The sequence below is a fragment of the Aotus nancymaae genome, unplaced genomic scaffold (assembly GCF_030222135.1).
Source record: "Aotus nancymaae isolate 86718 unplaced genomic scaffold, 86718_ANA_hifiasm-v0.15.2.pri h1tg000006l, whole genome shotgun sequence".
NCBI lineage: Eukaryota > Metazoa > Chordata > Mammalia > Primates > Aotidae > Aotus > Aotus nancymaae.
In genome coordinates this window covers 87,884,567-87,900,980 of record NW_026988417.1, presented here as the reverse complement: position 1 = coordinate 87,900,980, position 16,414 = coordinate 87,884,567, and the positions used below count along the sequence as shown (strand labels likewise).

The following is a 16,414-nucleotide window of genomic DNA, read 5'->3' as shown; positions in this document are numbered from 1 at the left end:
CAGCACTTACATCATTTTCAAGAGAATACATGAAGAACCAATACAGGATTTTAAACTTTATATGAGCAGGAAATCTCTAAGGCACAGTCTGCTTCCACTCTGTGGCTCTTAACGTCCCTGGGAGCCTTTCAGAAATGACTGAAAAGCCTAAGAGAACACTTAGCACTACACAGAGACCAGGGTAAGTTCTCACAGGAAGTTCTCCTATGAAATCTGAGAATTCAGCACAGGGTTAGATGTAACTTCACTTGTAATTCAAGTCTAAATATCCATGCAAATGTGCACAAATACAATACAAAACAGCAAAAAAAGAGTAGAAACTAAAGAAACACATAAAGCAAGTTTTAAAAATTAGACTCAAAAACTGAGAAGAGCAAGTTTTGAAACATAGAAAATAAAACTAGAAAAAGCACCTCTGAAATGATCAAATGCAACCTGCATGTAATGGAAGATGACACTGAAGCCCGAAAAGGTAAATGGCCCCACACAGCTAGGCTGTGGCCATATGAGTCTGCACAGCCAACATCAGAGCCATGATCTCCATCTGTTCATCTCTTTCATCTCTTGATGAACCAGTCAGTATATGCCAAATAAATCTCTGAATGATCCCTTAAAATAGTCCCCTCCACTTCCTACAATCAGGGTTTGCATGAAATTTGAGAGGTCATTCAGTTCATTCTCCTTCCATTAAGCAGAACTAAATTTCTATAATATAATACTCACTTTCCTTTTTTGTTTTAAGGTCTGTAAAGGAGATGAGTCTCCATTACTCTGCTATTGCCTACATTTATTGATTCACAACAATGTTAGAATGCCTATAATGGGTAACTCACTATGTCATGTTAAATGGGAAATATATGAATTAAGTTGGCATGAATTCTGCTCTCAAGATGCCCTCTTGAGAGATGAGGCATGTCCCAAAATAATTGCAATACCAAGCAGACAAGGACCGGGAAATTACAACAGTGTAGTACAGAAGATGCTGTCATTATTCTCAGCTGGAAGATGAATCAAGTGACTTAGAGGTGCTTCTGAGATTGGATAAAGATACATGGAAAAACAGGGACTTTCCCAGCTAGGGACTGTGCGATCAAAAACAAGGCAACAGCAAGCATGGGGTATATAAGGAATGCAAGTAGCTCAGTTTTACAAAAGAAAGCATACAAATTGGAGAGTTTGTAGAATATATGATTAGAAAGGCGGATTTCGTCCAGAATGTGTAGGATCTCTGGTGCTAGGAAAAAAGTGCTTTTTTCTTCATCTTGTGTTCCATATGGAATCATTTATCTATTAAAAGTTAAGTAATGAGTACCAGGGAAAGGCACTAGAAATGCAAACCTGAAAAATGCATGTTATTTACTTTCAAGGGGCTTACTTTCCATTGGTAGTGACAGTAAGTAGTCAATGATCACTATACAACAGGTAAGAAATTTCATGATAACAAGTACAGAGTTACATTAGAAGATATAATAACAGAGAATAAAAACAGCAGGTGGCCCAGGCATGGTGGCTCATGCATATAATCCCAGCATTTTTGGAGGCTGATGGAGAAGGATCACTTGAGTCCAGGAGTTTGAGATCAGCCTGGGCAACATAGTAAGATCCCATCTATATAAAAAAAAAAAATTAGCCAGGCATGGTGGCATATGCCTGAAGTCCCTTCTCACAAGGCTAAGGTGGGAAGACTGCTTGGGCCTGGAAGGCCAAGGCTTCCAGGTGAGCTGTGATGGTGCCACTGTACTCCAGTCTGGGTTACAGAGCAAGACTTTGTCTAAAAAATAAAAATAAAAAAAGAAGGTGTCTGAAAGGAAGAAACTGTGAAGATGAGTAGTGTTATCTAGATAGAGAAGGGATGCGGGTGTTCAGGTAATGATAAAAAGCATGTTATAAACACGTGATGGTATGAGAAGTGTAAAGTCTTCATAATAAATCTTGCTAAAGGTAAGGAGTGTGGCGGAAATAGGGCTAAAGAAGACCTCAGGATCAGAAAAGAAAGAGCCAACTGCACAAAGAAATCTTTACATTTTAATACAAAGCCACAGGAAACTGAAGTTATTTTGATGCCCATAATTAGGCTTCAAGAAAATAAATCTCATGGCAGCATGTACAAAAGACTGGGAATAGGAGAGACAATGAGAAAGTAACTCAAAAGGCTTCACCCCAGAATCTAGAAAAATGGTAAAGAAGGCCCACACTGGCCCCATACAAATGGGAATATTGTGGAGAGAAAATTCACTCACTTGAGCAAACCAAAAGTTAGAGACCAAAAGATGATGTCAGATACCTAATGTTAAAACTGGGAACTAGGAAGGAAGTGCAGATACAGCAGAAAATCTAGCAGTGGGAAAATACATAAGAGGTAAAAGAGAGCAGAGCCAGTGGCGAGAGAGAAAAGGAAAGGTGGAGTACAGAGGCACACCAAGAAAAGTAGAGGAAGAAAGGTCTGGACACTGTGGACAGGGTGATGGCAACAGAGAAGGCCTCTGGTGACCAAGTCCAGTGGTGTCTCTGAATAAAGCAGGGTCCACAGAGAATGGAACAGAAGCCAAATTACAAGACTATTACAAATTGCTGGGTTTTGAAAGCAGATGATCCTTTGGAACTCATGGGAGAAATCTAACACGGGAGAGAAGGAGAGAGAGGCTGGTAATTTGAGAAGCCTTGTGGGAATTATTTTTTATAGGAAGACTTGAAAAGGGTTGTAGGTCAGAGAAAAAAATCAGAAGGAAGAAAGGATTTAATAATCTTTATTGGCAGGAGGTTCATATTTCTAACTTAAAACTGTAGCCCAAATCATTTTCTCTTGCTTTGTTTTTAAAGATTAAGAACTTCAATTTCCCATCATTTAAATGGTGAAGACCTTTATACATTTGGGGTATGTTATTAAATCACACCTCAGCTCTCTCTTACTTCTGGCCAAAAATACCAATCCATTAGTCTTTTCTTGTGAGTTTTACTTTCCAAACTTTTAATCATCTCCATGGCTTTTTCTTTGTGCTCTTCTCCATGTATAACAGAGTCTTCCTTAGAAAAATCCACAAGATGATCCAAAAATTTCATAATGGCTAAGCCTAAACTGAGTTCTTTAAAAGGTAGTTATCCGATGATTTCTCTATGCCAGGGTTTGCAAGCTCATTTTGTTTGTTTTGTTTTACAAACAGATAAACCATTTCTTCTAATTGAATCATCTATGAGATGGAAGGAGCCACTCTGATTAAAGTGAGAGTGAGCAAAATAGAGTCCCAACTATCATCTCCCCTCCCTACTGTGCAGAAGCTACCGATGTAACCCAAGAAGCCCTGGGAGCCTGAAAACCACTGTTTTACAACATGCTCTGGTTTATGTGCACAGATGTTAAATTCACTGTTTCAGGTACAGGATAATAGTACTGAACAACAGCTGTGTTTTATTAGTTTCTAACATTTCTCATAAAACACCTATGCAAGTTATCTTTCCTATACCATATAAAAATTGTCTTTATCCAAATATAATCTGTGAATTTTCCCTAAAACTTTTTCCTACTCGCAAATGTTAGGCAGAATTATGACTACATATTCCCAGGTATTAGCTACCTCTTTTCTATATAAGGCTGTAAACCTAATGTGAACAGTCTCTAAGCAACATCTCTGAGGAGCATAGACACAACAAAACTGACCCAAATATGCTGTGTTGCTAATAAAATGTTTGGTGGTCGCCCTCCTCAAATGTCAAAATTAATGCTATTCCTCTACTGCGCTACAAACTAATCTATAAAAAGTAACAGAAAAGAGTCATAAAACATGTATTTGTTCACTTTGATACTAACCTAATAAATTTAACAGCCAGGCCCAGGTCAGCTATACAGCAAGTTCCATTTTTCTTCACCAGAATGTTCTTACTTTTCAGATCTCGATGGGCAATTGCTGGTTTGCCTTGAGTACTAAAGATTTCTGTGTGTAAGTGACATAAGCCACTGACAGAAGAGTAGGCTAACTTCAGCATTGATTTAGTGTCTAGGGTGGTGGACTTCAGGTAATCATAAAGGGAACCATTTTCATGATAGTCTGTGATTAGGTACAACTGGGTCCAGGACCCTGTCCCTTTGATATCTGCAGCAATGAAACCTAAAAGGAAAAAAGATGAAAACGTTTAGTGTTTTCTGAATAGCATCAGGAATAATTCATATTCTCAAACATCACTCTTCGTCATAGGCATTTTTTGTTTAGCATTTCATTCAATTTCCTGATTACCTCTATGATGATATTACATTACTAATACCAATAAGAAGCAATCAAAATTGTACAAGTAAGGCTGGCCACAGTGGCTCACGCCTGTAATCCCAGCACTTTGGGAGGCCAAGGTGGGCGGATCACTTGAAGTTAGGAATTCAAGGAAGCCTGGCCAACATGGTGAAACCCCATCTCTACTAAAAATATAAAAATTAGCCAGGCATGGTGGTGTGTGCCTGTGATCCCAGCTACTCAAGAGGCTAAGGCAGGAGAATTGCTTGAACCTGGGACGTGGAGGTTACAATGAGCAGAGATCACACCACTGCACTCCAGCCTGGGCGGCAGAGTGAAACTTTGTCCCAAAAATAAAAAAAAATGTAGGAGTAAAGAAAGCTTAAGAGTTTACATCTCTAAATATGGTCCCTTTTTGGTACCCATAAAGTAGTTGATGTTTAAACTACTTTATGGTATTTTGTTATGCATAAGACATTGTTTACAAAACAGGGTATTGATTTAAGGAATATACCCCAAGGATTAGCTTACTCTTTCTACTTGAATGATCCAGACAGATCATTTCTAACTTGAGAAAACAAAATCAATTCTCAATAGAAACTATTGATATAAATAAGCCCTGCAGATAAGATTCCTACATTTCTTAACATTTAAACAAAAATATGTTCCTTCAAATGCCTAAGAAATCCTAAAAAATTCTGGCATTACACTTGCATTCCCTGTTTCTGAAGAAAAAATATTTGAGAGAGTATTCCATTTCCAGCCTACCATTTATTCACAGAAGGGCCTTAGTCATTCCTCCTGAGAGGTCTCCCATTAGAAACTTATGGTGTTCTTGGGCCCATGCCAAGAAGAAAACTTCAATACATTTCACAACAAGTCTAGACAGATGAGTTAATATGCAGATGTTAACAGAAAGACAGAGGAAAGCTAGGAAACCCTGAACATAGCTATGCAGACTTTTACTCACCCAAAATGTTTTCATGCCTCATCAACACTGTCTGATATATTTCTGTCTCTCTGAACCAGCTGGCTTCCTCTGTGGTGAAGAACACTTTCACAGCTACCTTTTCGCCACGCCACTTTCCCATCCAAACTTCCCCATAGCGACCTTTTCCAATCTGTTTCACCATCTGAATCTGCTTAGCTATAGTCCTTTGGACCTGTGAAATCCCAAAACCCACTGTTAGTGTATTCACAGCACTACAGATTTGTTTAATCTTTTTTTCTCCAGAGAAGAAATGATTACTGCATGTAAAATATATTTAGCCAGTATTTTTCTCTATATACACAACTTATTTGTATGTATTTACTTATTAATTTCTGTTACACTCTTTCAAACATATTTGAGATTCAGTGTGGATTCTGAATGTTCAAAATACTGTTTCCAAATCACAAAATATTTTATTCTACCTATTATCATTTTCACAGATAAAAAACCTGACTGGGTTTACAGTAATTGGCAGAACAGAATACTCGCACTTCCCACTATGATGGAATACTACATACTCTGAAGAGACTCTTGCCACCATATACCTAACCATGTATAAAATATAACAAAAGAAAACTGTAATGCATTGTTAGGCACATACAGAAATAAAGGAAATCTATAAGCAGGGAGGAAGAAGAAAGGGAGAGAGGAAGGGAGGGAAGGAGTTGAGACCAGAGCAGGCAATGTAAGCCAGGTTGCTGTCTAGGCAAAGAATAATAACAGAACTAGAATCCAGAGTTGAAACTCTGACTCCTTTAAAACCAGAGGAGCTGAACCCAGGGCTTCAGCATTAAGCAGGGACCACTGAATGGTACTAAATTTGCTAATGGGTTGGTAGCATGCCAAGGCTCCTCCATACAAATGCTCTCTTGAGGAAACCATTTGCAGAATACTTTTCATTCTGTGACTATGATGGGATAATAGTACTTTGAAGGAACTCTTGCCACCACACAACTTGATCATGGGTATAATATAAGAAACAAACTGTAGGCCAGGCACTGTGGCTCATGCCTGTAATCCTAGCACTTTGGGAGGCCGAGGTGGGTGGATCACCTGAGGTCAGGAGTTTGAGACCAGCTTGCCTAACATGGCAAAACTGTGTCTCAACTAAAAATACTAAAACTTAGCTGGGCATAGTGGCAGGTGCCTGTAATCCCAGCTACTCGTGAGGCTGAGGCAGAAGAATCGCTTGAACCTGGGAGGCAAAGGTTGCAGTGAGCTGAGATGGTGCCACTGCACTCCAGCCTGGGTGACAAGAGCGAAAATCTGTCTCAAAAATAAACAAACAAACTGTAACACACTCCTGGGCTCACAAGAAAAATGAAATCTCCAAGGATGGGGAGGAAAGAAGAGAACAAAAAAAATGGAGGAAGAGAAGAAAGGGAGAGAATGAGAGAAGATTCTAGAGAACGAATTCTTTAGAACAAAAAGAAACAGCCATCATAAATGAGAGTCAACAGACACAACCCAAATAGATTTAACCTCTTCAGATTACATATTGGAATTCTGAGATATAAAATGCCTAGTAACTCTAAATGAAATGAAGAGGGAATCAAAAATAAAAAAGATTACTGTAAATTACATTTTTGAAATGCAAGTTAATTGTCACAATCAAAAATGCAAAACAGATAGACAAAACAGCAGATTAGAGAGAAAAGTTAATGAGAGAAAGTTAACAAATTGGAGACAATATTATTTACCAAGCTCTAAGAGAGCTCTGAACAATATTATAAAGAATGGAGTAGAGACAAAGAGAATGAAAATATGAGTAAAGTGGCATTACATTTAAATGTCTCTTTATATATGATCTTCATCCCATCTGCTCTTACAGCAAAATATTTGAAGAACTCTGGTATCAATGGTTCCAAGACAAAAAGGGCTAAGGATCTGTTACAATGTATATAATTTAGAGGACATAAAGAACCTACCATATAACCCTTGTAAGACCTGATCAGAAAACTGGAATGTATTCTTTGTAGAGATATACTTTACATCAATTAAAAACTTAATATTTTTCTTTTTGTACTTTTAAGAGCTATGCAACTACACTGGGCCACCCCAGATAATCAGAACCATCTCATCTCATGGTCAGCAACCTTTGTTCACCCTTGTCATAGAATATAAAATTCTAGATATTAGGGCCGGGCGCAGTGGCTCATGCTTGTAATCCCAGCACTTCAGGGAGTTCTGGAAGGAGGATCCCTTGAATCCAGGAGGTTGAAGACCAGCCTGGGCAACACGGCAAAAACTTATCTCTAAAACTAATATGAAAATTAGCCAGGTGTGATAGCACACACCTGTAGTGACAACATACTTGGGAGGCTGAAGTAGGAGGATGGCTTGAGCCTGGGAGGTCAAGGCTACAGTGAGCCAAGATTGCACCGTGACACTCCAGCCTGAGTGACAGAGTGAGACTTTGTCTAACAACAACAACAACAAAATCCTGGGATTAGGGGGTGAACATTTTAGGGGGACATACTATTTATAATGAACATTATAAATTTCATAATTTATGAAAAAGAACTGCTGATGTACCATGAAGCCATTGAAGCTTGATGGAAATTAGCAAGCAAGTTTATGTGTAGTCCAGCCGTCCTCCTTTTAGGAGCCCAGTGCACCATGAGACATCATGTTGAGTCCACTATACTTCATTCCCAAACAAGGAAACAGGAGCAACAAGGGCACCAAGCAGTTGGGAGCCAAATTCATACACAGGGAAATTACTCGATTTAGAGGAAACTTCCCACATTTATTAAAGAAAAATATTTAATTTATAGATCTTAGAAAGCATTGCTTATGTAAGTCTATGGAGCATTTCCTAACATAAGCAGTTTTGCATCTGCTCTTTTTTCCTAATGGTAATACATTTTATAATTTAATTAAAGTACTGACAAAATTGGCAATACTTGATACAATAGGAACACCTTATTTCAAAGATAGAAAGTAAGTTATTAAAACATGTAAGGGTCTAAAAATATCACTTCAAAAAAATTTAACTGATTTTAGTTTTTATTTGATTTAGCAAATGTTTCTGGTCCTCCTATACCTAAACTTTAATTCTATATTACATTCTTAGACACCAACCTTTTTAGTTTGACAGTAAAAATAAAATGCCTGTAAGATACAATGACTATAACTGTACTTTCAAAAAAGATCACTATTTCATGTACATTGAGAACAACTGAATGTAGAAGGAGTTACAAAGAATTATCACTATTCCAGGACTGTCGTCTTACCTAGTGATTAGATGTTTAGTAGTCTCTAATGTTTAAGCCAATATATAGACATTAGAAAACATACAGATATAAATAATGTTGTACACCCTCTATGGCCTAGAATTAGCCATAGGCATACACACACATGCCCCTTTACACACAAATATATGGCTTATAGGGTTGCTATGAGAATTAAATGAGAATTTGATTTAGTTTTAAAGGCCAACGTCTGGCCAGGATTGGAAACCAGACAATTTAAGAATGTACGCTCTTAACCATTACATGATGTGAGCCAAATACTATTTTTTGGTATCTAGATTATAGAAACTAGTATTTTTATAGCTATTAAAAGTAGGAGCTGAAATCTTTTTTAAAACAAATTATTGAACAGCCCCTTTAATGAATCAGCCACTCTACTGGGGATAGAAAGTAAATGAAATGTAACCTCTACCCCCAAAGAGGACAGACTCCACCAACAGACACAGAAACATTATCCCCAATATTATATTATTATATATTGTAACAGTATTTTAAATGGCCATTATCAGTAATAAAAAGAATGTTATAACAAAAAATAAACAGACTGGTTTAGTCTGGGGTAAGAGAGAAGCTATCACAGAGGTAAAACATGAGGTAGGTCTTGACCCATAAGTTGGAGGGCTGTCCAGTAAAGCTATTACATTTGCAAAGACATGGATATACGTTGTATTTGAGAAACAGTTACTCAAAGGTGATGCTAAAGCCCAGGCAGCATACTGGAGAGAGGTAGGAGGAGACATTAGGAAGGCAGGTTGAGTTTAATGTGCCACGCATACCAAGCTGAGAAAGAAGACCTGCAAGTACTAGTGGGTATTAGGACATTTTACCCAGGAAGTAACATTGCAAGTTCTCTCTCCAAAACCATTACACGGTAATGGGAAAGATAAGTCTGAAGGCAACAAACAGTGGAAGAACTCAGTTTCAATTCTAAGAGCATCTAATTCATTAATACCAAAAGGGATTTTAGTATTTGTACTTCTCTTTTAGAAAAAAAATAAGTCTAATACTATTGATTTTTCAAATTGTATTTGCTCATATATTCTCTTCAACATTGGCAGAGCTGACCATCAGAAAACGAAACTTGTCCTGAATGGAAAAGCCAGGACTTTACCCTGAAACATAAACCTCACAGCTGAAAAGCAGCCTTCTTCCTTTGTAGAAATACTGAGAACCCAGTTGGTTGTAATATTTTAGCCTTCAAAAGCCAGGCCAAAGTGCGGTAATGCTATCCTTGTGGAAAACAGAGGGAAGATGGTCCCACGTTTAATGTTTTCTAATCTGCTCTTTATCAGAATGTCAGAGGGTCTGGATTGTAACCATACACCTACATTAAAAAACAATCACCTTACTCTCAATATGTCAAAATGTTATCAGGAAGCCCTGCAGCTGAGATCTGATGTCCAACAGACTGCATAGAGCTTTCTCCTTGACCAGGGCCCTATCTATTTCAGTAAGTGAAACCCCGTATTTATTGACAGTTCTTTCAGAAACATTTCCTTTAAATTCAAGATATGTTCTTCTCATACCAGCAGAGGGAGGCCTGATCCACTTCCTGAGCTCTGAGACTGCTCAATTAAGTCTCTCAGGGATTCTCCAGGAGGAATATAAGTTTCATCCTGTTCTAAACCAATGCTGTACCGTGGTCTGGTTTCTTGTCTTTTATACCTAAAGATGGATAGATGAAGATAATTTTAGATAACGAAATGCAATGATAGAGTAAAATATTACAACTAAAACAGTAATCACAGCAGTTTTATTTTAGCACCTAAATGTAATACATTAAATGCTTCATATTTTTTACTCTTATAGTTTCCCAGGTAAAACTCATTATTGTTTTGCTAACCTATTTTAAAAAATAAGCTAAATAAACTATGTGTTTTTACTTAGTCTCAACCATCTACAACTTTTCTTCTTTTATTTATTTCAAATTTCATAGATCCAAGCAGACTACATTCTATTAGTGTTTCTAAATAGCTCCAATATCATTCCTTAAAATCTTTTCTAAGGTCTCTAATTAATTAAAGATGTAAATTTTTGGTTTACAAAAAACATTATAGCTAACTCTCTCATATAAGGTCACATATGAAGAAATAATAGAAATAAATTTAATCTTTAAAATCTTTGTCAATAATTAAGTTTTCAATCAGAAATGAATTTATTTGAATCAATCTGACCATTTGTAGATTATCTCAAATGAGTAATAAATTAATAAAAAGGCAAATTACATAAAGGTCCTTAATATTTCATAATCTAGAAAATAAGTTCATAGGCCATTAAAAGTAATTGGGAACTATCAAATTTAACTTTAATAAATGAACTTATTTTAATGATTAATCTATAAATGATGTTTAAAATCTTTTAATAGCTCAGAAAATAAGGAATTTGAGCAACTCTTAAATTCAACATGGCTATTTCTCTGCTTAGAATCAAACCTAACTAATAACCAGTCTCTGAATTCTCTAACTACCTTAGTTTCCCTAGGGATGAAATACTTACCTAGGTAGTTTTGAAGTCTGAAGCAGAAATGAGATAGGTATCTATTTGTAACTTCATTAGGACAAACATTTATCACCAATAACAGTTAAATATAAGATCTAATTAGGATTTTTAAAAAGCTGTGGTGACAAACACTAACAGGCAAAAGCAGTAGGGTATTAGCATAAAGAAGACAATGTAAATTAAAAATTTTGCATCTACGTGTTAGAAACTTACCGGAAGTAACAGAATAAAATGATAAGGACCAAGAGCAAACTACAGACAGTCACAGATATAAGTAAAGCCTTGTGGTGTATAGGTCCATCAACAAAATCTGAAATTAAAAAGAAAAAGAACCATAATCTAGAGAATTTTTTACTTGAAAATAAGAAAGCGACTCCTTCCTAAAGGTACTTACTAAGTATCTCACACAAGATGTGAAAGATCCTTTTCATATACCCATTAATCAAAAAAACCCCATATATACTAAATTAAATAAGTTTGACTAGTGTGAATCATTCTTCATCTCGGCACTTAATCAATAGCACACATTTCTTCATTTCGGAAGAAACAGTCTCAACACAGGATAAAACTACAGAAAGAACATGAACAAAGGTAAGTGGATCTATGCACCCACAATATAAACAGGTAGCTCATCTTTACTACAGACTCAGCTCATGAGTTCACAGGCGAATCTTCTCATGTGATTTCTGAAGTACTCGATACCATAAATTTGAATTAAAAAGTATCTGTAATTCATGGGACATAAAACATAACTCATTGTACATAAAAGTCATTTTATAATGGATAAAAAGAAGTGGACCCCTCAAATGTTTCCAAATAGAGAATATATAGCTGTGCATTGTTTTAAACAAAGATGTCCTTCAAAATCCATACTTTTCCTTAAATTGAATATATTAAAAGAATGTAATACGTTCCATCCAACGAATGTATGATACTTTTATACAACAAACTATTAAACACTACTCATTTTGTTTTGACTCTAGTTCTTGACAAATAAGATTCCTCAGAGTTTATAAAAATAAGAATGACTTAGCTTTATACAATGCATATTCACTGACTTTAACCCCAAAGATTTTCATTTAAAATACTTTATTTTTAATAATCATCCCAGGTAAATTTTACACAGGTGATCTCTGGGACATATTTTCAGGAAACTGACTTAAAACCAGTTGTACTTAAATAGTAATAGCATTAGCATCATTCTTATTAAGGGCACCATATACCTTTGAGAGAGTGATGATGATTGTTGTTTAATTTTAAAAGGTAGTATTGTAATTTATGACTTTAGATGCTATGGACAAGAGGTTTTCCAATTGTACTATATATACCTTTAACTATATGGACATCTAAATATTTTGGCTGGGAACCTTATTCCACCCAATGAAACTTTGTTTTATTCAGAATTACTACATATTCCATGAAGAAAAACTGAAAAGGATCAACTAACCAAAATAAAATAAACAAAATCACTACTTCTCACTGCTCAGAAAAAATTACTGCTAACAGTATCATTTCAACAAAAATGTTCATGAGCAAAATATAATATACACTGATTTATAACTAGGTTCTCATTTATAATACTGTGAACATTTCCCAGAAAAACAAATATTTTTTCTGCAACATTTTTATATTTTTCTATTGAAACATAAAGTATTTTAATACATATATAATGAATAGTGATCAGAAAGCATATTTATCATCTCAAACACTTATCATTTCTTTGTGTTAGGAACATTTAATGTCCTCCTAGCTATTTTGAAATTATTATTGCAACAACACTTTTATATATATACATATATATATACACACATACATATATGTATATATATATATACATATATATATACACACACACATACATATATGTGTATATATATATACATATATATATATATATATTTGGATACAGAGTCTTGCTCTGTGGCCCAGGTTGGAGTGCAGTGGCACAATCTCAGCTCACTGCAACCTCCACCTTCTGGGTTCAAGCGATTCTGTGCCTCAGCCTCCCGAGTAGCTGAGATTACAGGTGTGAGCAACCATACTCCACTTATTTTTGTATCATTAGCAGAGATGGGGTTTTGCCATGTTGGCCAGGCTGGTCTTGAACTTCTGGCCTCAAGTGACTCTCGGCCTCCCAAAGTGCTGGGATTACAGTTGTAAGCCACTGTGCCCTGCTACAACATGACTTTTAAAATTGTATTATACATAAAATCATCCTAATTAGAAAGTGAATCTCCTACTGTCATACATTTAGGAGATTCTAAAGATTTTGCCATAAGGCTTCTTTGTTATAATATATAAAATTCTGTAATAAACACTCTCACACATGCATCTTTGCACATGCCAATGATTATTTCCTCAATAAGATTCCCAGAAGATCTATTAGTTTAAAGGACATATATTTTAAGTCTTTTCATACGTATTGTCAAGTATTCTTTTTAGAAGGTTACATTAATTTCTATTTTACCATCAATGTGAACATAAACTTTAATTATTTTGAAATAATTTCAGCCTTACAGAAAAATCATTCTAAGAAAAAAGAATTCCAATGTGCCCTTCACCTAGATTTCTCATTGTTAATATTTTACCATTGTTTAAATAATTCTCTTGCTTTCTCAGTGCCTCTCTCTCTCTCAATATTTATATATAATATGCATATATACATTTGAATTCAAATTTTTATTTGTTTACTTATTTGTATGTCTGTATTATTTCTGGATCATTTAAAGTTGTAGACATAATGCCACTATCCACTCATAAATACTTCAGAGTGTACTTCCGAAGAACAAGGACACTATCTTACTGAACAGCAATGTACTCAAAGGATTAATGCTTGAGGAGATGGATACTTCATTCCCCATGATATGCTTATTTCACATTGCATGCCTGGATCAAAATACCCAGGAGATTAGCATAAACACATAAACTGAAAATAAATCTTCCAATCCATGAGCATAGGATATTTTTCCATTTGGGCTGTCTCTGATTTCTTTCAGCAGTGTTTTGTAGTTCTCCTTGTAGAGGTCTTTCACCTTCTTGGTTAGCTGTATTCCTATGTATTTCATTTTCTTTGTGACTACTGTAAATGGGAGTGTGCTCTTGATGTGACTCTCAGCCTGGACGTTATTGGTGTATAGAAATGTTACTGACTAGCCAGGCACGGTGGCTCATACCTATAATCCCAGCAGGTTTCTTTGAGAGGCCAAGGTGCGAATCACCTGAGGTCAGGAGTTTGAGACCAGCCTGGCCAATGTGGCAAAATCCCATCTCTACAAAAATACAAAAATTAGCCAAGTATGATGGTACATGCCTGTTATCCCAGCTACTCGGGAGGCTGAGGCAGGAGAATCGCTTCAATGCAGGAGGTGGAGGTTGCAGTAAGCAGAAATCACACCACTGCACTCCAGCCTGGGCGATTCAGCGAGACTCCATCTCAAAAAAAAAAAAAAAAAAAGAAACGTTACTGACTAATTTTTGTATATTCATTTTATATCCTTAAACCTTGTTGAACTTGTTTATCAGTTCTAGTAGCCTTTTGGTGAAGTCTTTAGGTTTTTCTAAGTATAGAATCATATCATGAGTGAAAACAGATTAACTTCTTTTCCTAAGGATGCCTTTTCTTTCTTCCTTTGGTCTGACTGCTCTGACTAGGACTTCCAATGCTATGTTGAATAAGAGTGTTGTTGTATATATATCCAAAGGAATATAGATCATTATGCCAAAAAGAGACATGCATTTGTATGTTCACTGCTACACTATTCACAATAACAAAGACACAGAATCAACCTAGCTGCTCATCAATGGTGTGCAGGATAAAGAAAATGTGGTACATATACACCACGAAATACTATGTGCCATAAAAAAGAATAAAATGACATCCTTTGCAGCAACATGGATGGAGCTGGAGGCCATAGTCCTAAGTGAATTAAGGCAGGAACAGAAAACTAAATGCTACATGTTCTCACTTATAGGTAGGAGGTAAACACTGAGACATGGACATAAACATGGAAATAACAGACACTGTGGACTAATGAGGGTGGGTAGAGATGGGTTGAAAAACTACCTATTGGGTACTATACTCACTACCTGGGTCCAGTAAACCCATGTAACAGTCTTCACCTGTACCCCATGTATCTAAAAATAACAGCTGAAATTTAAAAAGAAAAAAGAAATCTTTGAAGTATTTCAGTAAAACTTGGGATTATCTATTAAAAACCAAAATCCACATAAATTTCTTGACCAAACCTCATGATGATCCATGTTGATTTACTCATCAGTCTAAAATATATATGTTTAACAGCTATTTATGATTTATAATAGTTGCAAATATTAATTAAAGTAGTCTGCATCTGAAAACTCTAAATGGGAGGCCACTAAAACTAGCAGTTTTCATATTAATAAATTAAGAAATGGTCCCAATAATCTAGGAAAAAAAGGAGTTCAGGAACTTGACATATTAAAGCACATGTGTAAAAAGCCATTCAGCCTCAGAATAAACAGAATTACATATAATTTGAGCATTCATTGTCTAAAACATGCTGCTTAGTAAATCTTGAAAATAATCTATAAGCTCTTAATGTTATGCAGGCTAAAATTTAACACAATAAATTGCCTTAATAAATTTCTTCCTCCATTCCCCTCTCTCTTAGGTTATATAAAGAGTTAAAAATAAATCCAAGATGTCACAACACCTCAGCCAGTGAAAGCACAACTCACAATATTTTTATACAGATAGAGGACTCCAAACACCGTAGCACACAAGTATTAACGTTAAGACCGCCACTGGAAACTTAGCTTACGTGCATTTCCAATTTAAAATAACAAAAGCCTGATTTTGCAAAAATTTTAGATGTTAGGAGACTGCTACTCAACCAAAACTAGAACTATCCACATAATCACAATGTATTACCAGTATATGAACACAGAACACTTTTCCATTCCCATGATACAATTTTACTAAAACTCCAAGCTTCACTGCCTTTTACTTTCCATGTAAATGCAAGATACAGGATACACCTGAGCTGCTAGAACACTGTTTATTACTTATCTTACTATATTTCTGATTTATGAGAACAACGAGACCAGAAGGATCAAGGGATTCTTTCCTTACTATCAAGCACTTTATTTAAGGCTAGCATTACCTTCCCATTTTCCTTTTATTTGCCCCATAACCCTATCCGCAGCAGCCTCCTTGTCTTCTCACATGAACAGGTGATCCTTATCAATAAACCTTTTGTTTCTGCTGGTCACACTGGTCATGTTTTAATCTGCCATTACCTGTGCTCAGAGCTCTAACAGTGTAAACATTCAAGCCACAGCCAGAGTCTCAGAAAGTGAACAGCTCCAGGTAAGAGCAGGAAAAGAGCAGAGCCCACAGCTGTCAGCTCTCTCCAGGACAGCAGATTTCTACCTGTGCTGTCACTCCAGCTACTCTGGGAAGTAGAACTGAG

General features: G+C 36.0%; 1 protein-coding gene across 12 annotated transcripts in view; it reads right to left on the bottom strand.

Moving 5' to 3' along the window:
* BMPR1B (bone morphogenetic protein receptor type 1B) overlaps positions 1–16,414 on the bottom strand; it is a 395,211-nt gene that overhangs the window by 18,332 nt on the left and 360,465 nt on the right. For all 12 annotated transcript variants that reach the window (XM_064369359.1, XM_064369356.1, XM_064369346.1 and 9 more), the window contains 4 exons: positions 11,178–11,274; positions 9,992–10,130; positions 5,191–5,383; positions 3,806–4,103 (listed from right to left, as the gene is read on the bottom strand). In XM_064369359.1, coding sequence (XP_064225429.1) covers positions 3,806–4,103; positions 5,191–5,383; positions 9,992–10,130; positions 11,178–11,274 — 727 coding nt within the window. The remainder of the gene's footprint in view (positions 1–3,805; positions 4,104–5,190; positions 5,384–9,991; positions 10,131–11,177; positions 11,275–16,414) is intronic.